This window comes from Penicillium mononematosum, assembly GCF_028829835.1.
Source record: "Penicillium mononematosum strain IBT 11891 chromosome Unknown utg000005l:1.0-9366267.0:1.0-9372171.0, whole genome shotgun sequence".
In the NCBI taxonomy this organism is placed as follows: Eukaryota; Fungi; Ascomycota; class Eurotiomycetes; order Eurotiales; family Aspergillaceae; genus Penicillium; species Penicillium mononematosum.
Window position 1 is genome coordinate 5,197,208 of NW_026643275.1, and position 25,766 is coordinate 5,222,973.

General features: G+C 49.7%; 7 protein-coding genes across 7 annotated transcripts; 2 read left to right on the plus strand and 5 right to left on the minus strand.

Moving 5' to 3' along the window:
* Positions 1-660: 660 nt before the first annotated feature.
* On the minus strand, positions 661-4,348 carry N7519_010136 (plasma-membrane proton-efflux P-type ATPase; the record flags this gene model as incomplete). The annotated part of the gene is made up of 4 exons (XM_057296909.1): positions 661-704; positions 767-2,873; positions 2,939-3,169; positions 3,251-4,348. The coding sequence occupies 4 exons, from the start codon at positions 4,346-4,348 to the stop codon at positions 661-663; spliced, it is 3,480 nt and encodes a 1,159-aa protein (XP_057144791.1).
* Positions 4,349-5,977: 1,629 nt separating this feature from the next.
* Positions 5,978-7,914, plus strand: N7519_010137 (uncharacterized protein; the record flags this gene model as incomplete). The annotated part of the gene is made up of 9 exons (XM_057296910.1): positions 5,978-6,008; positions 6,209-6,312; positions 6,361-6,619; positions 6,673-6,703; positions 6,759-6,840; positions 6,900-6,937; positions 6,988-7,531; positions 7,607-7,748; positions 7,820-7,914. The coding sequence occupies 9 exons, from the start codon at positions 5,978-5,980 to the stop codon at positions 7,912-7,914; spliced, it is 1,326 nt and encodes a 441-aa protein (XP_057144792.1).
* A 642-nt stretch (positions 7,915-8,556) lies between these two features.
* Positions 8,557-10,364, minus strand: N7519_010138 (origin of replication complex subunit 5 family protein; the record flags this gene model as incomplete). The annotated part of the gene is made up of 4 exons (XM_057296911.1): positions 8,557-8,840; positions 8,899-9,682; positions 9,749-10,126; positions 10,212-10,364. 4 exons carry the CDS (start codon positions 10,362-10,364, stop codon positions 8,557-8,559), a joined length of 1,599 nt encoding a protein of 532 aa, XP_057144793.1.
* Positions 10,365-11,353: 989 nt separating this feature from the next.
* N7519_010139 (uncharacterized protein) lies at positions 11,354-15,541 on the minus strand (the record flags this gene model as incomplete). Its single annotated transcript, XM_057296912.1, has 5 exons — positions 11,354-12,474; positions 12,540-13,506; positions 13,561-13,816; positions 13,850-14,304; positions 15,257-15,541. The coding sequence occupies 5 exons, from the start codon at positions 15,539-15,541 to the stop codon at positions 11,354-11,356; spliced, it is 3,084 nt and encodes a 1,027-aa protein (XP_057144794.1).
* A 319-nt stretch (positions 15,542-15,860) lies between these two features.
* Positions 15,861-16,198, minus strand: N7519_010140 (uncharacterized protein; the record flags this gene model as incomplete). Its single annotated transcript, XM_057296913.1, has 2 exons — positions 15,861-15,913; positions 16,003-16,198. Coding segments are annotated over 2 exons (249 nt in total), but the record flags the coding sequence as incomplete, so codon positions are not given.
* Positions 16,199-19,443: 3,245 nt separating this feature from the next.
* N7519_010141 (DNA-directed RNA polymerase III core subunit RET1) lies at positions 19,444-23,191 on the plus strand (the record flags this gene model as incomplete). Its single annotated transcript, XM_057296914.1, has 4 exons — positions 19,444-19,503; positions 19,576-20,333; positions 20,384-21,493; positions 21,562-23,191. The coding sequence occupies 4 exons, from the start codon at positions 19,444-19,446 to the stop codon at positions 23,189-23,191; spliced, it is 3,558 nt and encodes a 1,185-aa protein (XP_057144796.1).
* A 264-nt stretch (positions 23,192-23,455) lies between these two features.
* N7519_010142 (DUF4246 domain-containing protein) lies at positions 23,456-25,497 on the minus strand (the record flags this gene model as incomplete). The annotated part of the gene is made up of 4 exons (XM_057296915.1): positions 23,456-24,022; positions 24,079-25,116; positions 25,170-25,251; positions 25,307-25,497. 4 exons carry the CDS (start codon positions 25,495-25,497, stop codon positions 23,456-23,458), a joined length of 1,878 nt encoding a protein of 625 aa, XP_057144797.1.
* Between the last annotated feature and the right edge of the window lie 269 nt (positions 25,498-25,766).

Consider the following 25,766-nt stretch of genomic DNA (forward strand, 5'->3'; position numbering starts at 1 on the left):
TATGGGAACATGCGGTATGTACATGGAGGTAAACGGGCGTAGTTTGGCGAGACTGCATGCCGGTTATAAAGCCATAGGTCTTCCATGTGCGAAGTAGAAATTGAGTTACATTCTCATGAAAGCAGCTTGCAAAGAAGGCCGACTGCATTTTGATTCAAGTTTTGCAAATGTAGGCGGTCGTCGTTGCCTGGCATACTCGTGTCAATTTTCTCGTCCGATCCACGCGTCTATTGACGCGATAACTGATTCGCGTAATTATACGCGCCTCTTTTCGCGACCCGCGTTGCCTAATAAGGCCGCGACGGATACGCGATTGTCAAGTCTTTTTAGGTCGAGGTATTGGGATACCACAATAACCAGTTCGAAATTGATACTGTATCCAAAGGCTTTTAGCAAAGGATATACAATAGCAGGAGAGGATTGAAGATAATCTGGTAAAAATTAAGGTCTGTTAATCACAGTTCAGCGTCCGATAATAATAGAACGAGACAGGCAGGACCAAGTGGTCGCCTCATGAGAAACAAGACTTCATCCGCTTTCCATTTCCTCCTCGACATGATAAAATCATTGAAATGTACCCATCAGAGGCATCCCCATTGATCATCATCAGTTCATCATCTTTCATCATCATTAATTGCAGTACGAGATGGTTTCAAACCACTAACTCCGCTCATGCTGTGTGGCCATTCGCTGCATATTCAGACCTATGACCGGTTAGTTACCCGTACCAAAGACGTGAGGAAGAATTGAGTTTCTGCTAACTTACCGAAGTCTTCCCGCGAGCGCTCTCTGTCCTTCCGAGGGCCTTTACCATGCATAATGTTGTTGAACCTTTCCGAGTTATGCATCCCGTGGTAAGCCAGGAGGTTCATAAATGCCACCCCAAAGGAAAGAACCCATACCCGGGCAACGGTTACCCAGGACGTGGCTTGACCGAAGACACCGAATTTGGCCATGAATGTTGCGGCAAGATCGACAGAAAGCACGGCGAAGAAAAGGGCCCAAGATGGGAAGTTGGCCCGTTGCAATATCGGTTCAGATCCATCCATGCGAGTTATCAGAATCAACCAGCTCTGGGTCAGAGCAATCTCCAGGAACAGGACCTCGTCTCGTGAACCCCCGCCTTCGATCACACCTCCGTCCTCGCCTTGCAGCAGCATGGTGCCCAACGTCAGCCAGGTACCGCCTGCAAGAATGAACCCTAGAATGGTTGATTCCCCCCAGAGTCTGGGCGTATTCCATTTGACAGGGGACTGAGAGTAAGTCGCCTTGTCATATGCAATGGCCAAGGTCGCAATGTCGGCAAAGATAGCGAGAAGAACAACCAGGCGTAGGTCGAGAGTCTCATTCTTGATCACCATCCAGAGGCCGAGGAAGAGCTCCAGGTGAAGGGACAGGGCGATCCGGAACGCCACGTATGAGTACATGCGGTGGAAAATCCGGCGAGCGATCTTGATCGCCTCAATCATTGCAGACAAACCAGGTTCCAAGAAGACAATGTCAGAAGCAGAACGGGCCGCATCGGATGCGCCCTCCACCGCGATTCCCGTGTCCGCCTTCTTCAAGGAAGGTGCGTCATTCACACCATCACCGGTCATTGCCACCAGATAGCCGCGTTGCTGGAGTATGTCAACCACATTGTACTTGTGCTGGGGGAAGACTTCTGCGAAGCCGTCAGCGCCCTCAACAAAGTCATTCACTTCCGAACCGGACATGGAGCCGGCGCCAGTGACACCAAGGCGTTCAGCGTTGTAGATGTTGGTTCCCAGACCGAGTCTGCGTGCCGTTTCGCGTGCAATGGCCACTGCATCCCCCGTGAGCATCTTGATAGAGAGTCCCAGACCTTGGGCCTCGGCAACTGTCTTAGCAGTGTCATGGCGTGGGGGATCCAAGCATGGCACGATTCCCAGAATCTCCCATGGTCGTCCCTGATGCTTGCGAGCAACACCGATCGCACGGAATCCTCGGCTAGCAAACTCATTGACCTTTGCCTCGTATTCCTTGATAAACGGCTCGCAGAGTGTCGTCTCCTTCTCCACTGTTCTCAGGATGGTCATAGGAGCACCCTTCATACAATAGACCTTCTCACCATCCAGAGCCTGCACATAGGCGACTACCTTCTTTGACACTGGATCGAACGGCGAGAAATCAAGTGTCTTGTACGAGGCGATCCGAGATCTGACCCACGGGAAGTGGCGAAGACCTTTGAGGAACACTTTGTCAATAGGATCGAGCCCGCCCTTCTTTCGAGTAGCCGCAAGACACGCAGTCAGCATGAGCTCTTCTGCGTTTATTCCAGGGGTTATGTATGGATCCCCCAATGTCAGTCTGTTACGGGTGAGTGTTCCCGTTTTGTCTGAACAGAGAATCTCCACCCCAGCCAACGACTCAATAGCTCCGAGATTTTTCACAATGGCCTGATGTTTGGCGAGGTAAGACGCACCAACAGCCATTGTTGTCGTGACAACCACGGGAAGACCGACGGGGACTCCAATGACGGTGATTGCGAGCGAGAACTCAAGTATCTGGACAGCTGGACTTGAGCGGAAATAACTGCTGATCCAGACAGCCAGGAGATTGAAAAGGACCAGAATCAGAAGCACATTGGAAATTTTGCCCAGGACCTGAGTGAAGTGGCCTTTGGTATTGCCAGCCTTGCCCACCAGGATGGCTGCATTTCCGACAAAGGTATGATCACCAGTCGCAGTCGCAACCATGAACGCAGCCCCACGTTTGACTGTCGAGGAGGCAAAGATAGCATCCCCGTTGTGTTTATCTACGGCGAGCGATTCTCCCGTGATCCCAGACTGATCAACCTGAATGCAGGCGTCGTCATCGCATATCAGTCTGCCATCTGCCGCAACGATTGTGCCCTGAACGGAATATTAGCATCGAAATCTTCTTTCCCTTTTTTTTTTTCAAATGGCCGTAAACTCACATCTTTCACGTGAACGATATCACCGAGCACGACCTCTTCAGTACCTATGTCCACGATGTCGCCGTTGCGAACCACGCGAGCTCTCATGGCAAGAGTTTTCTTGAGACTGTCGACAATGTTGTCCGCCTGGTATTCCTGGGCAAATGCAACCACGGCATTCACTATGAGCAGGGCAATCATGATTGCGAAATCTATCCAATCCTGCAAGAAGGCGGCTATGATCACGGCAATCTGGAATTGAGAAAAAAGAATCGTGAGTACTTGCATTTTCTAACCACGCTATTATGATCAATGAGGAACAGTCTTGCTCACCTCCATAACCCACTGGACCGGGCCCATCAGAAAGGAAAGAAACTTCATGAAGTGGTTCCGTTTATGTTCCTTCAGGCGATTCCAGCCATACTTCTTGCGCCGAATGACCACCTCGTCATCCTTGAGGCCCTCGTCGACATTAGTCTCCAGCAGAGTAGGAGGGTATTGGGGAGTTTCCTCGGCACGGATAGTGATTTCGTCCACGTCAGGTTCGTTTCCATCTTCGACCTCCAGTTCAGTAATGAGGCGATCCAGATATTCTTCGCTCTCTTCATTGAAAGAGTTGTCGGGGTTCAATGTCTCCGGGAGAGAAGAGGAAGATTCGCCATTGTCCTGAACAGGGACGGCGCTGTCTTGAATAGGGACGACGCTGTCTTTGTTCTCGACGATAGTGGAAGCGTGCGATTCCGATTCGGAAGCCACGTTGGGACCAATTTGAGGATCGTCGTCAATGGTGGGCGGAGTCCGTCTGACACGGCCGCGTCGATCATTTTGGGCCTTGACACCAGCAAGCAAACTGGAACGGAACAGTTTAATTTGATCTTGCTGTTCGGCTACCAAGCTGTCGCGTCGTTCACGGTCTTCCAGTTCAATGGGAGAATCATCCTCCAGGCTATTGTTCAGGCTGGCACGGAACTTGTGATACTCCTCCTCATCCTTGGATTCTTGGGAATCATCGTGCTGCACTTGACCATCGTCTTGCTCTTCCTCTCCCAGGATGGAAAATTTGTTCGAGAGGAGAGGAGATTTGTTGAGACGCTTGGTCAGGAAAGACTGGGCTGCGCTAATATCCGAGTTCGAGTGATCCAGACCGCCAGCCGAGGAGTTTGGGATAACTCCTGCCAGGCTACTGGTCTGGATGGGAGGCAGCTCAGAATGGCCTCGTCGCTTGAAAAGACCGACAGATTGGTCCTGTTTCTGGTTCTGTTCCTGGGAACGGCCCTGTGGCATGCTTTCAAACAGGCTTCCACATGGCGGAATAATAGAGGCGCGGTCATCTTCCTTGTCAGTAACACCTTGAGTCAGAGGCCTGTCTGGCGGATGACTCCTGAGCGGCGCGTTCCGCTGATCCATCACGTCAGACTTTGGTCTGGCCATGATGGAGAAACGGCGGTAACGCTGAAAGAAATCAGCAAACTGTCAAACAAAAAGGCACATATGCAATGCACACTTTCATGCAAGAAGTGTGAGCTGATACATCATCGATCGACACAACAAAATGGGATGAAACATGAACAGGAAGGCACGCTGAGAGGTCGCTGCCTCTCGGAACGACACATCCGGCGCTCAAAAGACAAAAGAACAACAGCCCGGGAATATACTTACATGAAAAGAAATGGTTTATGCTCTGGCTTCAGCAGATGTGAAGACAGAAGGTGATGGGGAATGAGCCTGCGAAGGCGTTGTGAGGGTTGCGAGGAGAAGAGTCGGAAACGCCGAGGATCGAGGTATTTATGAAGGAACGACCCGACGACGAACGACGAACGACGAACGACGACAACCCAACGACCAATGACGACAACCCCAACGACGACCACTAGGCGCCAGCTACCTCGAGAACACTTTTCATTACAGACGCCTGCCTACGCCTGCCTTCGCTTTGTTCGGTATGCACTGTCATCTATCGGCATATACAAAATGACCCATTACTGTGAATAACTGGCTCTTTTTTCCAAGCATGGAGACTCCATCAAATCTACAGCAATGGGGACTCATTATACCGGCCAATTATACGGTCGGAAAAGATGCACCAGCCTAGCGGAGCCTGGGATGAGCTCCCAGGCTACGGTGTTGAAGGATGCAGGTTCTGGATAACTTGCGTTGCCTGCATCTCAACGCGGTGTTAGTTGCAGAGGATCATGCAATTGCACAGATGGAAGGGCTATCGATAGTGGGTTATCGTTTCCTTTACAGGGGATTTCTCAGGTGGCTTATCGGTGCCTTCCAAGGTTGAAGGCTCCGATAAGCCAATCCACAACCCGTGGACATTACATTGGCACGTTGAATGCATGGAGGATTCGCGTCAGTCACATTTCCTATATCTGAAATCCTACAATGTTTCTTTTGGCTTTAGCACAGACTGCTTTATCGCAGTTGATATTTGTAACGGTACCGAGTGCATTCCCCATGTATGGACTATTCGCTTCTAAGTATGTATCTGGTGCAATTGGAAAGCACGATCATGGATATCCTCAACATTGAATTGATTCAGCACAACATCAACATTGAATCTGGAAAATCAAGAACTGGATTTACTTGGGGGTAGTCTCCATACATATGCTCGGGTAAAATTGGAATAAAATCTCCCCAATTCCCTATCAAAAACCAGAACAGAAGATGCTTTGGTGTTGAGATGTAGTTCTTTTTAGGGCAGGTATATCAAAATGGTGGCCTGAGGCATCCCAAGGTTAATCTGACATATTACATAATCCCACGTCACTCCCGCGCCTTTCACCTGAGCAGATTCAATGTCTGCGATAACTGCGTAATTCATTATCTCCCTCATCTCATATGATAATCTAAATAGACGTGTTATTGTTATTGTTATTGTTTATGTTTGTCTTTGTCCTTGTTGGAGGTCAAATCCACTATGGTTGTTCGTTTGTGCTAGACACTCGAAAAGTGGAAGTCCCATGACCATCTCAATACCGTGAACATAGGAGTATTTCCCACTTTGTGCATTCACCCTATTCTTTGCATCTCCAGCATCGCGTGTCATCAGCAACCATGGCTCCTGAAATCCCAGGGTTCTATTATGGTATGTCTGTTTTCATGTGTTTCTTCCCTTCTGCGGAGGTATGCGAGGTCAGTACGTAAAGGCGCGTGCTGCTGCGTGCCAGTCACACACACACAAGCTATATTGTACTTGCGAGCCTTTGGACTACTGCCATATACACGCAGTGGCCAAGTACCCCGCTACACACTAACTCCTGTGTCCACTTATACTGACTGTCACAGACCCGGAGAAGAAGAAGTACTTCAAAATTCAAGCCAACCATGCTGCACCTCCTAATGCACAATACTCACAGCAAGCCGTGAAGCGAAAGCGGTCTGAGTTGACGGTACGTAAGAGGGATCTGCGTACTTTTTCGTTTGCTAATAAATCGCAGAAACGTGAAAACAAGACACGATTCAGACAACGTGAGAATAAAGAGACGATCCGAAAAGCTGCATCGTTGAAGCACCCTTTGGTGAACCTGCAAAGAGAGATTGGAGTCATTGTATCCTCTCGTGCCAGGCAAGAACAGCAAGCTCGCATTCAGGCCAGCCAACTGCACCGTGGGGAACTCCACCGTTTCGAGCCATGGCCTAATTCGTACAGCATCCGACATGTCTTGCGCAACCCACGTTCTGGGACATTGATAGCCGGTGAGTTTCATTGGCTTTTATGATCCCGATACGTGGCTAACATGCATGACAAGGCTCGGCTCGCGGATATGAATCGTCTGTATCGTAAGTTGATGGGCTTGTCGCTGTCGAATGTCGACTACTACTAACCAGAGAGTAGGGTCTGTTTCCCTGACATTGACGAGTCACAGTGGAGCTACGATCACACTATGGAACGGGTGTTATTCAGAGAGCCGTACTGGGTGAGCACATTCGCCCCAGCACTTCGTCCCACTGAATGCACATTTAACACCCTTTCTAGTTAGGATCAATGTCTCTGAGTCACTCAGGATACCTCCTGTACGTCTCGATGCAAAGCTCTTCGATAGACTCACTGCTAACAGCTCCAGTGCAACCATGAACGAAGGCCCGCAAGGCGACTGCTTCCTTTCGGCTCATCTTCTCCCAGAACCCGACGAAGGTGGCAACTACCGCTGGCCAACATGTACGATGCCACATGTATCTCTATCCTCAGACACCGCGCTTACCCAAAGTCTTCCAGTCTCGCATCCGATTCGGATCAGGCCCCACTACCCAATGTCGTTCTGGTGCTCCGCGGCGCAGCCCACAGGATCAACCGCCCATTTCGCCATAGGAACTTCAGAAGGCCTCCACACCCTGGAGGGTACTAGTAGCCATTGGTGCCTATCGAAGAAGCCATTCAAGGGCAATACAGTTTCCACGGGCAATAGACGACGCTCCCAGCGCACCCAGAGCGTGCACGCCGTAGAATGGATGTCGCCTGACGTGATTGCGGCGGGACAGAAGAACTCCAAAATCTTCCTCCACGATCTTCGCAGTGGTGGCAGTGCCACACGTCTCCAGCACAACGATGCCGTGATGGAAATGAAGCAGATGGACGAATACCGGCTCGTGGCAGCAGGACCTACCTCGGTACGTGACGCTGTCTGCCCTTGTTTTCTTTCCTGCGCGACACGGCCCTCGGGTGTTCACTGACATCCATCTCAGCTACGAATGTACGACCTCCGCTTCGCGCCAACGGCACTTAAATATCATGACTCCTCGAAGCCCTACCTCACTTTCCCCGATTTCTCCTCACTTCCGTTTCCAACCTTCGACCTGAGCACCGAGCTAGGTCTTCTGGCCAGTCGTACGTTTCCCTTGAACATCGGAATATCCCGATTTTTAGCTCGTTCGATGCTAACATAGGCCTCGGTTTAGCCTCCCAAGACTGCAAAGTCCAGCTCTTCTCTCTTCAAACTGGACTCCAGGTCCCCCTCGCCTCTCACAGGGCGTCAATACTCCTCACCACCTAGCTGCGTGCGATTCGAGTACGGGAATGATACCCCGGAGTGGCGGGGGCCGCATGGACCGAGTTTGTTGGTCGGCACGGATGACGTGGTTGAGCAGTGGACCTGGTAGGAATGGGCGGGATTTTGGCGCTGGTTGTATGTTTTCGGCGTTCCATTTTCTCTTGTATGGGGACTTTGCGCATGGTCTTTGGTGTTTCTTGGCGATTCGCTTTTGAGCTCGGTTGTTATTCTGCGTTGGCGTTCGAAGGCAGCAAGTGGACCCATGATGTATGATGATTATTTTCTGCTGCAAGCATGCAAGTGTGGTAGGTGGACCGGAGGATTAGCGACGTCGAATCCTAACATATCTTACAACTCTACTCCCCTATGTACACAGGAGATAATTACCTCCAAGCGATAACACGATAGTCGTGGGCCTTGTGGCTACGCCATGATCTACAATGTTCAAGTATATAACTTGCATACGGATATAGGCAATGCTCAAGTGAAATGATAACGTGGGTATAATTGACCTAACTACAAGTAAAACCAGTATGCAATTCAGGACCAAGTCAGGAACTCCCGTTGACAAATGCAAGAACAAAACGCCAGTACAAGGACCAAGTCAACTCCGACAGTACTCCCTTGCCCCCAATCAAAGTCGAATCAGTCCAGACCACCAGCCAACCACTCGCCAACCTCGACACCAATACCCTTAGCCAGCTCACCGATCCAGTCACCAGAGACATTGACACACCACTTATCTCCCGCATCAGCAGTGGTATTCCCACTACTAGTCGCCATAGCACTATGGCTAGCAGCGGGCACGACGAGCCGCAAGCGTCGCAACGTTGCGAGTTCGGCGTAGATACGGTCTGCGACGGCTGCAACCCGAAGTGGGGTTGCTGGGGGGTTCGGGTCAATCGCATGGTAGATAGCCAGGAGACGTTCTAGGGGGGAAAGGACGGGCCGTGAGGATAGTAGATGGGCCAGCGATGCCTGCGCCACCTCCGATGGCGGATGTGGTGGCCGAGGAGGTCGCAAAGGCAGAGGAGAGAGTTGATTTTGTGATGCGGGTTTTGGTTCGTTTTCCTTTCTTGTTGGGGGTTGACGGGTCGTCGTTTGCAGCTCGTCTCTCTTCTGCCTGGGCTTGGGAGAGGACTTTCAAACGCCGGCGGTGGTGGGCACGCTTGTTCCGGGCTGAAAGGGATGATGAGGAGAATTTGGAGAAGAAGATTGTATCGAGTCGTTGAGGCGTGTGCGAGGCCAGATATGCGGACGTGAGGATCAGGGTCGAGAAATATGGCAGAGAAGGGAGAGCCGAAGGCATAGCAGTTTTTACCAGCGGGCCCCGTTTGGCGCTGGCAGGAGTCTCGTCGGGGACAATGCGGTGCACCAGTGCAGACTCGCCCTGATGTCGGAAGATGGCTCTGTTTTTGACAAGCAGTCGCGAGAAGTCCCACTCGGTGTTTCCGCCTGGGGGCGTTTCGCCATTCACGACAGGCGCAACGAACCGAGGCCACAATCTGTCACATATGGACCGGAAGTCCAGTACGGAACCTGCTGTCGGTCCAACCAATGAGTCGTAGACTGTAGAGACAAAGTATGGGTATATCCGCGAGGAGGTTTCATCGGGCAAGCCGTCCAAGGCTGGCGCATCCGAACTGAGGATAATGTGGATGGCCTCCTTACGGGTATAGGGAGGGAAGCTGACATGCGGAACCGCTGCGCTTTGAAGGAACAATGGCCGTGGAGTCGAGCTGAGGACCAGAACAACACAGAGAGACGGAATCTAGAAATCATCCGGTTAGCTGCAACATTCTACACCCAGCAAAATTCGTCCAAAGCCAGGACTCACGATCTCGCCTAGCCGTGCCAGTGCTGACAGCAGAGTATTAGGTGCCTCTCTTTGCCTGTCGATCTCATCTAGCACCAGCACGAATTTGCCTTGGTTGTCAACGGGCCTCGCTGCCAGGCACTCCTCAAGCAAGACTGCAAGGCCACTAACTTGCTCGCATCTTCCCTTGCCAGATTTCTCCCATTCTTCCTTCTGGCCAAGTGCCCCCAGTGTATTCCATAGGATTTTCGTCAGGAGATGCCGTCCCGTAATACATTCCGAGCTCCTTACAATCGCGTGCGGCACTTCGACGGTTGCGAGGACGGCCCGGAGGATAGTCGATTTGCAGGTCGCGGAGATGCCATGGACGACTAATGTTGGAGGACTAGGAATGTGAGGCTATTCAAAGAGCGCTGGAGGTCAGCCACTTTCTCCGAGGATGATTGGCGAATGTCAAGAATTATTGTCGACATAGTAAACTCACACTTAAAAGACTGGCTAGCTGCCGTATCTGGACATCACGACAAGGCCATTGTGTGCTCAATGAGCTGGCAACCTCTTTTGGTAGCATGGGCGGCCCAGTCAGTTTGTTTCTGATCTTGCAGGCTGAATTGGTGACAAAAGCAACTTGCGGCATCTTGCTGAAGCTCCGAAGGGCGGCTCCTTTGAGACGCACGTGATCACGCGTCGCGCTGCAAATTTGGTGACGAAACTAAAGGAATTACAAAACTCAAGAAGATATGGAAATCTACAAGGGCTAGAAATGGAGAAGATTGTATGAAAACTTAATTCAGCTTTCCATTGCTAAAATACATGCAAAAAGTGTGTGCAGGATCATGCATGACGAAGATCTGGCCCAAGGACCAAATGGCACCTATCATCAATCTCAAGAAGCAGCAAGCTGGCCGGAAAATAACCAAGGTGATGAATGGATAAAGGCTCCTGAGCCCTTGCAATACCCATGCTCAGCCCAGCTTGCATGCAACGATGAACCAATGCGAAGGAACAGGCACAACACAAAACGCAGTTCGAAAAAAGCAAGGCGCAAAAGTACAACGTTGAATGGGTAAAAATAAAAGTTGAAAATCACAATGGGGAAGCGAAAAAGATAAAGAGAAAAGGAAAAAGAAACAAAAACAACCCAAGCCGGACGAACCAATCCTCAAATCAAGGCAATAGACCAGATTGTTCAAAGGAACGATCCAAAACCATTGCCAGATACCCTCAAGACCTAGGCATGCAAGGCATTAGGGGAGGAAAGCCAGGGGGGAAGAGGGTGGACAAGGAATACAAGATGTCGAGAAACAAATGGAGCAGAGGAACATAGTTCCAACGAAGTCTGCATCATGCACGGGTCGCTTCATGAAAGGTATGCAGTATGCAACATGGGCCAAATGCAATGATCATGGCACATTGCTTCAAAGGCGTATGCAGTAAAACGCAAGTGTGGTAAATCATGGGATAGATGATCATGGCATGTGCAGTTGATGTAGGCCCAGTTCGATGACAGTGTAAAAAGTAACCGTAAAATCGTGAAAAGAAAAAAGAAAAGTTCGTCGCATCGTCTCACTATGAGTACACTGGGGTTGTGAAAGACAAGCACTGATGTGGGTGTCCCAACCCCAATCAGAAGTAGTTCTGTATTTGCTGCGGGCCAAGCTTGGTGGACAGCTGAGGGGTGGGCGCAGTGTAAACGGACGAGGTGTCACTTTGTCCGGAAGGAGTGTTGGAGGCAGAGCTCTGGGAGGATTGAGGTACATAGGCCTGGCTGTTGTATCCGACGGATGAGCTCGAAGATTGAGTACTCTGAGTACCAGGCTGATGGTATATGAACGGCTTCTGCAGCAAGTTCTTCGGGACCTGCGCGGTGGTGCTCATCTCATTGGGGGTGACCTGTCCACTGGTAGCAGCGCTGCTACCGTTACTGCGGCCGTTGGTATCTGCAGCCATGATCTTGCCAGCAATACGGCGACCATGAGGAGTCTGACGGATAGACGGAAGAATAGGACGAACGGCCTCCACGATGCGGTTGCGAGTTTCAAGATCACAGAAGTCCATGGCAGTCTGAACAACATAGTTCGCAAATGAATCACGCAACATCTTCTCAAGCTCATTTCCCGCCAAGAATTCATCAATCATCTGACGCTTCATGTAGTTATCTGCAGTCCGGAGGCACTTTTCGATCACATTGGAGCTGAATTTCTGTTTGGACAGCTGAGGAATATTGCCTGCAAAGGTAGAGCACAGCGGGTTGGTGAAGCTGGGCTCCGCAAGGTCCAGAATGTATTGCACAACATAATTTCCGAAGGGATCCTGAACCAAAGCAAACGAGTGCGAGGTAATCTGCGAAATCAGACGAGCCTTCTGATGACCCGAAGCATGATCAATGCAACGCTGAAGGACACAACATCCATGGCGATGAGTACCAACAACCACACAATTGCCTCCGACAGCTTCGTAAATGAACTCGGCGTCCTCGGGAGTGAGGCGGTTGAGGCATTTCTGAATAACGTGGTTGCCATTCAGGTCCTGCACCAGATCAACAACATGATACTGCAACGCATTGATGACTGTCTGAGTCTGCTTCGAGGTCGAGATGAATTCAATCATCTTCTGCAGTGCGCGGGTTCCATGCTGATTCAGGGCAATCTTGACCAGCTCAGGCGCAGCATTGTCGATCAAAGCAGTGCGTTGTTCGTCGTTGGAATATTCTAGCAACTTCTGGCATAGATAATTCCCAAATGGATCTGTTCAAGGGAGAAAGGTTAGTAATGCCAATGGGGTTAAATGGCAGAAGGTGTGTGGTTCATACCGGTCATGAGCTCAATAACATGCATGTAAGTCTCGCTGAAAATCAGCTGCACGTGTTCCGGATTACGCTCCTCCAACTTGCGCTGCAAGTATCGGCAACCGTGCTGGTCCTTGCACAGGCTGTACAACTCACCCTTGTAATGCTCCAAAGGGTAGTTGCCGAAACGAGTGAGCTGAGTTGCATCATTCTCTTGGCGACGCTGAGCCATGTTGCCTCGGGCTGCAGGTTCAGTAAACCGGAAGCCAGTACCATAGCCGGTATAGGCATTGTTGTATGCGGGAGCTCCTGCGAAGTTTTGCATATGAGCGTTGACCGGGGCTGCTTGGCCGACATATGGCTGGATTCCATAATTGAAGCCAGGAACCGCAGGGACTTGCAATGGCAAACCCATTTGAACAACCGAACCAGGAACATGGGTGGTAGATGCAGCCGAAGCGAGCTGAGGCCCGAAAGCTGGAGCGCTGGCGTGTAAAGTCGATTGATTACCATAGAACTCCGTTTCATCGAACTCGGCCTTAACCTGGCTGTTCACACCACTCTGGGGAATGCGTCCCATGCTCGTATTGTGGTGATGCATATGCTCATTGTGAGTCTTGGGGGGAGTAATAGCGTTGCCAGCTCCATTTCCCTTAACCGTAGGCAGATCATTGGTGGAGTATGATGACTGCAAAGCATTGGGCCGGCTCGAGGCAACAGGAGTTGCTACCTCATCGTGGCGGTCATCGTGGTGGTCGTCATGGAAGGTAATCTGGCTTCCCATGGAACGACGAGCACCGTGGCGTGATGTGTGGACAGAGTTGCTGTGATCATCATTGTTCTGGCTTCCCAGCTGCTCCAAGCGCCCAAAGTTATGGATATTCTGCGGCATACTCTGGTGAGACGACCGGTGCCGGCTGTGGTTGGAATAATTCTCGGAGCCTGGTGCACGAGGGTTGGCGAGATCGTGGGCATCAGGGTTTGCCGACAACTAATCAGATGATTAGGTTTCAGGATGTTGTGTGTTCAATCGTGGGAAACTTACCATGTTGGAGTCACCACGACGGGACAGCGTCGGAAACTTGTCGTCAGGCTCGGTCAACTTGATGTAACTTTTGATATCAGGAGTCGACAGGCGTTCCAGCTCTCTCAGATGGCTACGGGGCTTGTCTTCGTCGCTGGGGAAAAGATACTTGGGCACATTGAAGGTGTCAAGGCGTGATCCATTCAAACCGGAGATGCTGGACCGATGAGACTGGCCATTCGGGTTGCCGGAGGGCAGCGAATATCGGTGGGCAGCACTAAGTAAACATTAGCTATGCCCTTGATGACACGAACCGAAACATTGGTTTCCACTCACGATGGGCCCGATCGGAAGGGAAGAGGTAGGATCAGCAAGGAAGTCGTCCTTCTCGGAGTTTCGGCGTGAACCAGGAACAGAGTGTCCAGCAAATCGGTCAATCGACGGCTGAGCGGGCTGGGAAACAGCCTGGGGTGAAGTCAAGGTCGAAGGAGCAAAGGCATTGAAAAAGCCGGGCGAAGAGGTCACACTCGAGGTGGAGAAACGAGCAGGGCGACCAAATGCACTCGACACAGTAGTATCACGGTATTCAGGCGGGGTGGTTGGCTCACTAACTGGGCCAGAGATGCCAGCCTGGGCCAAGTCGCGCGCGAGCTGGTCCATCTCCAATTTCTCACGAGCGTGCTGAAGATCCAGGATTTTCATGTCCTCTTCGAAACGGCGCTTCTGTTCACGCATGTACTCGATATGTTGTCTCTTTTTCTCAAACTGTTGAACAGGTCAGATGTGATTCCCAGAATGATGCTAATGAAGTTGTTTAAAAGGGGGGAAGTTTGGGAAAGATATCAGTTTGAACGAAGTGAGAGAAGTGAAGTCTTAACAACTTGTTCGACAAGACTTGTCAAGAATTGCACAAAAGACCTCCAGGAAGAAACTTGAAAGGCATAAAACAAAAACAGATATCTTCATAGGGACCCCACAGAACAATCACTTGCACGAGGAACACCAACCGAACGATGTAGAGTCGAGAAGAAACGGGAATGTAACGGGAATGTAACGGGTAATAGACGGCAAATAGACGGGAAATAGCACAGGCAAAGAACTTGTTCGAATCCGAAGATATGCAGACGGGGAACGGGAAACGGGGAACGGGGAACTGAACTTGTGAAGCAGCAAATAAAAGAAGAAGAAGCAAAGGGGGAGTGCCAAGCTGTGGTTTTTATACCAACCCGGATGGGATTGCAGCCTAGCAGGCAAGAGTCGATTTGAAGTCTGAATAGGCTCAGAATAGGCGGATTTGAACCACCAATAGGCGTCAATCGCACTTCGTGGAATCGCTTGATCGATGAAGAATAGGAGGGGGTGGATGAATATAGAACAATAGGGCAATTAAATGAGGGAGATAAGAATGATAAATAACGGTGGATGAATAGCGGTTGTTGAATGGTGGGAGATGAATGGTGGGAGATGAATGGCGGTGGATGAATGGTGACAGGTTCGTCAAATTCAAGCTGCACGCACGTAAACGTGATATGGCAGAAGCTGATTGAACCTTCAGAGACCACTGTAATTTTAAAGGATCTTGCAGAGGCTGGACAACCGGGACACCATTTCAAGCAACCACGCTCATCACCCACGAACATTCAATGGAAGCGGAGAAAGGTACGTAGGCTCAATGCATAGGGACAATTGCTAACTTAAAAAGAAATTATGATCTTACCGAAGACAACAAATCCACCGGATCTTGAGAGCCAGAGCTCGAGCCAGATCCCGAGCTTGGATTCAAATAATTCCATGACGAGAACTTGCTCGAATCGGTTGTAAACCGACGTTGCAGGTTTGCTCGCACATCACCAGCTGGGCGAGACGAGAATCCCGATCCAAAGTTCGAATGACCCGGGGAAAGAGAAGTGTACCCAGGGAACGCAGATTCCGAGGGCGGGGATCGTGGGGATGGGAATCGCAGCTCGTCGAGGCGTTCGCTCAGCCCGTGCTTGAAGGCCATCGTGGGCAGGCCGAATTGTTCAACTATATGCCAAAAACGACGCCCGGTCAGCAAATATAGGGATTTGTTGACGCCAAAAACGGGTTTTTAGGGGGAGCTTCTCCGGGGAAGCAATTACGACCAGCCCCAGATATTGTGACGCGACGTCTTCTGCTGGCCGAAGAATATCCGAATGGGAGGAAAGGGTGGGCTGGCGGTGTGTGTGTCGTCGGCGTTTCAAGCAAGGGGAAATCGAGAGAGGGGCTGAGGGGTTGACCAGGCGGAGACGATCTGCGCTCGCAAAAGGGCCTAACTCACACAATGAACGCCTCGAGAGGAGTCAAATCCGGTTGATGGGAGAAGTGCTATATGATTTCAAGCTGCGCAAGTCATCTATGGACAATTTTGACAGAAAATATCGTGTGTACCTGACGATGCGGAGATCAGCAGGGAGTTGCAGAGTGGGATAAAGCTCCTCTTACCGCTCCGACTTAGCGAACACCGAGGGATCGAGGCGCGGACGAAATGAGCGTGTCGCGCGAGGAAATACAACCTAACAATGACCCAAACGAACGATACAAAACTGTTGTACAAAAATGGAGTTGCAAAGGAAGAAAAAGGGAAGAAGAGGAAGAGGGGGGAAGAAAATGGCTGGGAGTCCAGATCAGAGCGGGGAGATCCTTTTTAGGAGATGACTGTGCTCGCGCTTTTTTTTCCTTTTTTTCTTTTTTTTTTCAATTTGTTTCTGTATTTTTGTTTTCCTTTTTTGTTTTTTTATCGAGAGTTCGGGGGGGCAGTTGATCTTTTGATCTTTCAATCTTACATTATTTACATATGTATGTTGTGTATTCTCCTTATATAATATGAATGAATCCATGCTTCCACGCTCTCTTCGGGTGTGCCAAAACAATACACGTTATGTATACTTCTCTACTACGGTATCTTGCCGAAAACAACTTGAGACGGCCACAGCAGATGATCGGCCAGCAATTATTCGGACATTGATCGGGTTCTATTGATTGGAGAGCCTCCGTTGTCTGTACAACTTGGGCGCATCTGTCCCGGGAAGAGCCTGGGGTAGTCAATGGGCTATAGCTCCCGCCAGGCCTTGAAGACGCTACGAATGGTCAATTCCATGGTGGACTGGGAACAACCTGGGCTATACACGAGAGAACCATTGTGCTAGGACTCCGGTAAGGGGGTTCAATGCGCTGGTCGACAAAGCGTGGCAGCTGCAGGTGCATTTGGCCCCCCTCTTAACAGCCACTTGTGGAGACTGAAATGACCGAAGTGCCCGAAGATGTGACAGCGGATCGCCCTCTAGGGTGATTAGGCGCCTGTACCTGAATCCTGGATTTGAAATTACTGTTGAAAGAGATATATTGTATTCGAGATCATATCCCTTATATCAAAATAAAAGAGAAAAAAAAAAGGGGCTCAATGAAAAACGGTTCGCGACAAGCTCCTCACCCATGGATGATTTTCCTTTCCTTTGTTCTGGTTCCACGGGTCTGCTATCTCTTTTTAAACTTATGGAGCCTTTTTCTTTCTTTTATGCTTCTGGAATTTCTCCAATACATCTTCAAATCTTTTGACTTCTAACTTCCCCATACTATCATCTGCATGAGGGCTCAACGTCAGGACAAGCGGTGTAAGTGCCACCAGCGCTGATCTGTGTCGCTTGGAGCCCCTGATCCACCAAATAACAAGCATACCAATGGGGCGGGGATCCTCCGAACCCCGGTCATCCTTATTATTTATTCACATCGGAGGGGGATCGCCAATGATGGGCCACTTTTTCCCCTCTATCCATCGATGAACCATCTGTTTAGAACAATTATTATGATTTTCGATCTGAGCTGAGAACTCGCTACGGTCTGTGCTGAATTTTGACCTGGGAAGTCTCCAAGTGGTACTCCGTATGTTGTAGTGCATCGGTACATCGAACCCCAACTGTGCACGAACTAGTGCGCTAGCTACTTACAGAGGTATGGTCTTGGGATCCAATAATGACTATAATCACGATAAGACTCAAAACCCACTTGTTGACGCCCAAAATTGAACCAATTTTTAATTAGTACTTTCTTTATGCCCAACGCCTGATTTACGCCTCCAAAATTGACTGGCTGCCTCAGTTTTAGAATCACGAATCACAATCCGAGGTCATTCGTAAATTGGACTTACTAGAAGGCATTATGAATCTGCCCCAAAAAAAGGTACATTGGCCAATAATATCTGAAACTCCCTAGGTAGAGAGTGGTCTCCGCCCCCTCCGTCCAACCCCTGCGGCAAAAAGCCTTACAATGGGCCTTCTAGGCTATTGATAACAGATATACCTGGCCGATAGCATTGCTAATGCTTTCGTTTGGTTTCCTCAGAGGAAACTTTACGCAGTACATTGTACATACCGGGTGGAAAAGATGACCCCTGTCTTACCAACCACGTGTGGATGGCATTGCATACTTTCTAAATTGCTTTTGCTACAGCGATCAGTACCATCTTCAAGTACTACGACCGATACATTGGACCACTCATTGCGTTGATAGATCCGTGCATTCGATCAGAAATGGGAATTCCTCCGGAAAAGGCAATATTGCGGTGCAGTCTGTGTCTGTAAAGTAAAGGGTGGCAATTTCAAAGTTGCGGTCAAAACTATTTCGCCACAGACATCAAATTGTAATACATCGTACATGAAGGACCGAGTTTTCTCGATATTCGATAAATCATATGCCACAAGCAGTGGAACCATGGCTACTAATAATAGTCCTAGTACTCTGTGAACGGAATGCCTTGCGCGTGGTATATGCGGTGGGAACCCTCTTTTCCACGTTGTCATATACGTGACCGCCTCTTCACTGCGTAGTAGCTGGTGTTATTCTCTATACAAAGTACTGTTGTAGACCGTCTCCCTCGAGCAGAAACAAGTCAACTCTGATCAATAATTTGTCCGTGCAGGCATAAATGTCCGGGGTGGCCTGCATGCGCAAAGACCCACTAAATGTACTACCATGTCAATGGACAAATCCTCAACAACCTGGCAAGGTCTCATAAATCCAACCATGTACGGAGTACTCAATACGTTCTGAAACGTTGGTACTAGTATAAATTATTCTTCAAATCAGTTTATATCTAGTGATTAGCTCAAACCCTGATTCTTCGATTCCTCTGAGACTCTTACTGCCTCAGAGTTAAGGCTAGTATGCTCCGATCCTTCGGTCTTGTACGCCTACTTGATAATGAGATATACTCAACTATGAATTTACATGGGTTAAGTATTCGATAACTTGAAGAGTACGTCTCTCCCTTTGGATCTACTGTTTTTTATTTTCATTAGGGAATGGTGTAATGAGGTCGGCCCGATATATATACCAAAGACAGTCAATTCCCGTGCCTTCTCGCCGCACAAAAGACTTCCAGAACTCCAGCTATATCCCCCTTTTTTTTTTTCAAAAAGAAAGGTAGGAGAGCCTCAACTTCAGCCAAACTAACAGATATATCAGAAACTCCAATGACTATTTTGGTTTTACATACGGAGTAGTGACCTTGGAAAGCCAACTGCACGGTTATCGATGCAAGGTATGTATGTTAGACATCGCAGAGTGATAAGCCCAATATGTCTCCAGGGCTACATCATGAAATTATCCCGACTCCTGGCAGCAATTCTATAGCTAATTATTATCCTTCTGGCTATAACACCGAGAAGAAAAGATATTTTGAAACAGCTAAAGGATATCTGTTATCGATTTATGCCTCAGGCCATTATCAGCTCCACCCGGCCCGCAGCTTATTAAGCCATCTCCAAATTACTCAAATCTTTCCCCTCCATGAGAATCCATCTTGCGAGCTTCCTTTTGGACGACTGAGTAGCTTAATTGGGATATCCTTTTTGGTCGATATCTCTGTACCTCAGCTGTCTAGCCAAAATGCCCCCGCGCAAGAGGCCACAGCCCTCTGCGGCTAGTCGAGGGCGACGTCCTTCAGAGGTAACAAAACTTTTTTCCAATCGCAAGTCCCATACTTCAGATGATTATACTGACTGCTCTGCTATTTTCCAGGCCGGAAACCAACCCGCCACTGACTCCACAAAAAGCAAGCGCCCGTCCCAGTCCAACCCTGTTCCTCAGCCTCACGAGCATGCCGTGCCCAGAAAGGTTGAGCCGGCTTCGAATTTCAAGGCCAGGGATCCATTCGATGCGCTCTTGGAACCATTTTACTACAATAAGGGACTTACAGACCCGATCGATACGGCCAGGGACAAATGGAACCTGCTGCCAGCATTCCTGAAGGTCAAAGGGCTGGTAAAGCAGCACATTGACTCTTATAATTACTTCGTGGAGGTGCAAATGAAGAAAATTGTCGAGTCGAGCTCCACGATCCGAAGCGACGTGGACCACAACTTCTACATCAAGTTTACCGATATCTACGTTGCCTCACCTCGACGAGCCGACGAGCAAGGCGATGGTGGGCTTGATTTCGAATCGACAATCACGCCGCAAGAGTGCAGACTACGAGACACTACATACGCCGCGCCCATTCTTGTTGACTTTGAGTATGTCCGTGGACGGCAAAGGGTTATCCGACGAGCAGTCCCCATCGGAAGAATTCCGATGATGCTACGCAGTTCTAAGTGTGTGCTGTCGAATAAAACGCCTGCTCAGATGAGCGTCCTCAATGAATGTCCACTTGACCCCGGTGGTTACTTTGTGGTCAATGGAACAGAAAAGGTCATTCTTGTACAAGAACAATTGAGCAAGAACAGAATTATCGTCGAAACCGACCCAAAGAAAGATATCGTCCAGGCCTCAGTTACCAGGTATGCCCACGTCCAACCCTTTCTTGTTCTGCCATCACTAACATCCACAGTTCCTCCAACGAGCGTAAATCCAAGAGTTACATTGTCTCCAAAAAAGGCAGACTCTACGTCAAGCACAACGTGCTCAATGAAGACATCCCGATCGTCATTTTGCTCAAGGCCATGGGCATCCACACCGACAAGGAAATGATGCAAATGGTTACTGGAGACGATGCTCTGTATCAAGATGATTTTGCTATAAATTTCGAAGAGGCCATCAACGTCGATGTTTACACTCAACAACAAGCCCTTGATTGGATCGGCTGTCGTATCAAGATCAACCGAAAACAAGCCGCTTATCGCAAGACTCACGTGCAAGAGGCAGTTGAAGCCATTGCATCTGTCATCATTTCTCACATTGAGGTCAAAGACATGAACTTCCGGCCCAAGGCTATCTACGTTGCTCACATGGCTCGTCGCGTTTTGATGGCAAAGAGTGACCCGGCCCTGGTGGATGACCGTGATTACCTTGGAAACAAACGGCTGGAGCTGGCGGGTCAGATGCTGGCCCTTCTTTTTGAAGATCTGTTCAAGAAATTCTGTTTCGATATCAAGATGAACATCGACAAAGTCCTAAACAAACGCAATCGGGCCGAGCAGTTCGATGCTTGGACTATCGTGACTATGCATGGAAATCATATCACCCAGGGTATGAACCGAGCCATCTCGACAGGAAACTGGAGCTTGAAGCGTTTCCGCATGGAGCGTGCTGGTGTCACTCACGTTCTCAGCCGATTGAGTTATATTGCAGCTCTCGGTATGATGACTCGTATTAGCAGTCAGTTCGAAAAGACCCGTAAAGTCAGTGGTCCTCGTGCCTTGCAACCCTCCCAGTTCGGCATGCTGTGCCCTGCGGATACACCCGAAGGTGAGGCATGTGGTTTGGTCAAGAACTTGGCCCTCATGACGCATATCACGACCAACGACGAAGAGGGACCGGTGCGGAACTTGATATTCATGCTCGGCGTCGAAGACATATCGAGTGTCGGTGGGCAACAGCTCTATGCTCGGGGTGCTTACACAATTTCTATCAACGGTACACCGACTGGTTTGACCAGACGTCCCAAGTCCTTCCTCAATGCCTCCGAAGACTGCGCCGCATGGGCCGGGTTTCCGAATTTGTCAGCATTTACATCAATCACCACCAGCGAGCCGTTCATGTCGCGACCGATGATGGGCGTATCTGCAGACCTCTTATCGTCGTGGAAAATGGCAAACCTCTTGTCGGTGTTCAGCATCTCGAGAAGCTGCGTGACGGAAAAATGGAGTTCGACGACTTCCTTGCTCAAGGGCTCGTTGAATACCTCGACGTCAACGAGGAGAACGACTCCTACATCGCCATTTACGAGAAGGATATCACGAATACGCACACTCATCTTGAGATTGAACCGTTCACAGTGCTTGGAGCTGTTGCTGGCTTGATTCCCTATCCTCACCACAACCAGTCCCCGCGTAACACCTACCAATGTGCCATGGGTAAGCAAGCCATTGGCGCCATTGCTTCCAATCAGTTCCAGCGAATTGATTCCATCCTTTACCTCATGGTCTACCCACAAAAGCCAATGGTTAAATCACGAACCATTGAGCTGACGAAATACGACCAACTGCCTGCGGGTCAGAACGCGACTGTTGCCGTGATGAGTTACTCCGGCTACGATATTGAGGATGCTCTGGTCCTGAACAAGGGATCCGTGGACCGTGGCTTTGGACGTTGCCAGGTTTTCCGCAAGTACGTCACGACACTGAAGAGTTACCCCAACGGAGCGAAGGATTCCCTTAGAGCACCGACGTTCGAGAATGGCGCTCCAATCCGCAAGCACGCGCTTCTCGAGTCTGATGGCCTTGCTGCAGTTGGCGAAATGGTCAACAACGGCGAAACCTACATCAACAAGGTCACACCCAGGGTACAGAATTCCTTGGGATTCAGCGGCCCCGACATTGGTGGTGGAGATGTTCTTGAGGCACCCATGAATTACAAGCTGCCGGATCCTTCCTACATAGACAAGGTCCTGGTATCTGCCACTGAAGGCGAGACGCAACTCATTAAGGTCCTGACCCGGCAAACCCGTCGCCCCGAGGTCGGCGATAAGTTCTCTTCCCGTCACGGACAGAAGGGTGTTGTTGGAATTATTGCAGACCAGGCGGATATGCCCTTCTCCGACCAAGGCATCAACCCTGACATTATCATGAACCCCCACGGTTTCCCCTCTCGAATGACAGTCGGAAAGATGCTGGAGCTGGTAGCTGGTAAAGCAGGTGTTCTGTCAGGCCAACACGGCTACGGTACCTGTTTCGGCGGCAGCCCTGTCCAAGAGATGTCCCAGATCCTGATCGACAAAGGTTTCAGCTATGGAGGCAAGGACTATCTCACTTCCGGTATCACCGGTGAACCTCTGCCTTTCTATGTCTTCACCGGTCCCATCTACTACCAGAAACTGAAGCACATGGTTCAAGATAAGATGCACTCCCGTGCCAAGGGTCCCACTGCTACTCTCACCCGCCAGCCTACCGAGGGTCGTTCGCGTAATGGAGGTCTACGTCTCGGTGAGATGGAACGCGATTGTTTGATTGCCTACGGTACTAGTCAGCTGCTGCTGGAGCGTCTGATGATTTCGTCTGATCGCCACGAGGTGGATATCTGTGAAAAGTGTGGTTTCATGGGCTACTTGAACTGGTGTCCTGGGTGCAAGTCGTCTCGTTCCGTTGTGAAGATGGTTATCCCCTATGCCGCCAAACTTCTCATTCAAGAACTGATGAGTATGAACGTTACGGCTCGTCTGAAGCTTGATGATGAGTTCCCTGAGACGATGGGACGTTAAGCTCTGGACTTGGATTTGGGTCGATTGGAGTTTGGGATAATCAAAAATGGGACATGTGCATACTTGGTCTTACGAATGAATGGCATAGCGCGGCGATTTAATATCATCTTTACCTGATTATTCTTTTCTGTAGCACGTAGCTGGCGCTTCAACCACAGCACCTTGGATCGACAGAAATAGGTTGGCAATAATCCTGACAAAAACAAATTTTCAATTTAAAAACCCACTGGAGGCAAAAGATAAAACAGAAAACGAAACACCACATTAGAGCATCAACACATTCGACTCAAAAGCCACATGCTGATAGCGAGTAAATTCCGCGACGTCCTCCAAAACCTTTATCCTCATATCCAAAGCCTCACGCAGACTCATCGGCATATCACCCTTTTCATCTATATTATCAAGCGCCAGTTTTTGCAAACCTTCCTTAACCCCCATCCCAGGCGGAATCTCCTTGGTCCAATCAAAACGCTGGGGCGCGATATTGGCCGTAGAGATGATACGGATATTAGGATCGACAAGGAAAAACACGAGGGCGCGCGTGTACCCAGGCTTAGTCCTGTCCTTCAACTCGAAGCGCGTGAACTTGTGTTCTAGAGTGCTCGGGTACATGACCACTCGGCCTACATTGGCGCGAGTCGACCCTGGGTATTGAATGGCCGGCTCGCCGTTTACCAAACCAAAGACTTGCTGCAGCCAGATGAAGTCGTTTGGGTCGTGCTCGACTTCTGCGAGCGGCTGGGTTTCTACCATGTTGCGGAATATCATGTTCGGACTGACGACGTTTTCGTGGGCGTATGGTATGAATGCCGCGGCGCAGATGTGCTCGTTCTGATTTGTTTATCATTATAAAGTACTGTGGGTGTCATTGGAGCTTTTGAACTCACCATCGTGCCTTCGACATGCCAGTCTGTCTCGAAAGTCGGATTATCCGGTGTTAGATCAACGCCTAATATACGTGTGATCACCTGTAAGCCACGATCCTTGTAGTCCTTGTTGATATCGACACCTCGTTCAATCCGGACGGCGCTGGGAAGGTCCTCGGGCAGTTTGTCCATCAACCAGGGTGGAACGGCCCAGGGGATGAACTTTGTGGCGTCGGGTTGGATGGCACGGTAGTTCTCCATTCTCCACCTTTCGTTGCGCTCGATGAATTCACTCGGCGCCTCTCTTGGATGCATCTGCGGTGCCTGGGCAGCGACCTCCTTCGGCACTGGGTAATACTCCGCCTTGTGGTATTCGATTCGGGAACGGGAATGGAGCATATCCTTGAGGGGAGTCAAAGTTGCGTTCCATTGCGGGACGATGAGATTGAAAATCTTCTCGAGGAGCTTGTAGATGGGCTGGTGTTTGACTGGGTGCAGGTTGTTGATGTATGAGGCTATGCGCCATTGTCCATCATCGCCGAGTTCCCAGTCTGAAGGCAGGATCTGAAATTTCCGGCTGTAGGGCCGAACCTTGATATCTGCCCGGGACAAGACACGGAAGGCAATGTCTTCTCTGGTTATTCCAGTCTCTTTTGGGACTGGGATCACTTCGCCTTGGCCGGCGTATCTGAGGGCATCTTCGAGCCCAATGATCCTGTCGGTGAGAATGCGGGTTCTGCCGTAAAGGAGCGGGTACAAGGCCATGGAAATGAGGTCACGCTCTAGGTTTAGGCTTCCTGGATGGAAGTACTGCATTGCTTTCATATCGTATTCTAGCAAGGAGAACTTGTCTCTCATCTCGTCATAGAGCCCCTCAGGCATGTTTGTGTCGGACTTAGTGACATCGCCGTTGTACAGGGCGACTATACCTGTAGTCTCGTAGATCATGGCTTTGAATTGAAGCTCGTCAATAATCCATTCAGCCATGTTGAGCGTAATGTCTTTGCCACTGTTCAGAGCATCCTTTTTCCACTTCTCTTGTGTGGCGGGCTCAAAGACCTGAAGCAATCTTAGCAGAATGATCAGGATCGGCTGTATTGAGGACAACTGACCTTTTTCCACCACTCAGGAATATCGGTCAGGTCCTCCATGACCTCCACCATACTCATCTCACGGAGCGTCAAGACGGGCAGGCTATGAGGATTTTCAGCATTGAGCTCCTCTTGTGTCGTGGCAACTCTGCACTTACTCCACGTATCCTGCTTGGATGTCTCTATCATCCAACGCAGATGGAAACATACTCCGGCTTTCGACACCGTAGACATTTTTCTCCATCGGAGCAAAATCCAGTGGCCGGTTGAATCCCGGAAGAGCGAAGCGGGAGTCCTTCTCTGCCTTGGAATGGAGGAAGCTCGGCTCGTGGGATTGGTGTTGGAACATCGTTGCGTTTAGTCAAGAACAGTATACCGAAGCAAAGTCCTCAAGAATGATGTGATAGTCGGATGATCTATCTTGCTGGGTCAGAATAACATTGGGTCATCGAAGTGCGCCAAAGCCTACTTTGACGATGTTTATCTTGTAATGGCCTGCACAATATCAGGCACAAGCAACAAAACAAGTGAAAAATGATGATTGAAACGGAAGAATACTGGAACAAATCAAGCTGCGGACACTTAAAACGAGCACCAAATTAATGATGCAGGGGTGTC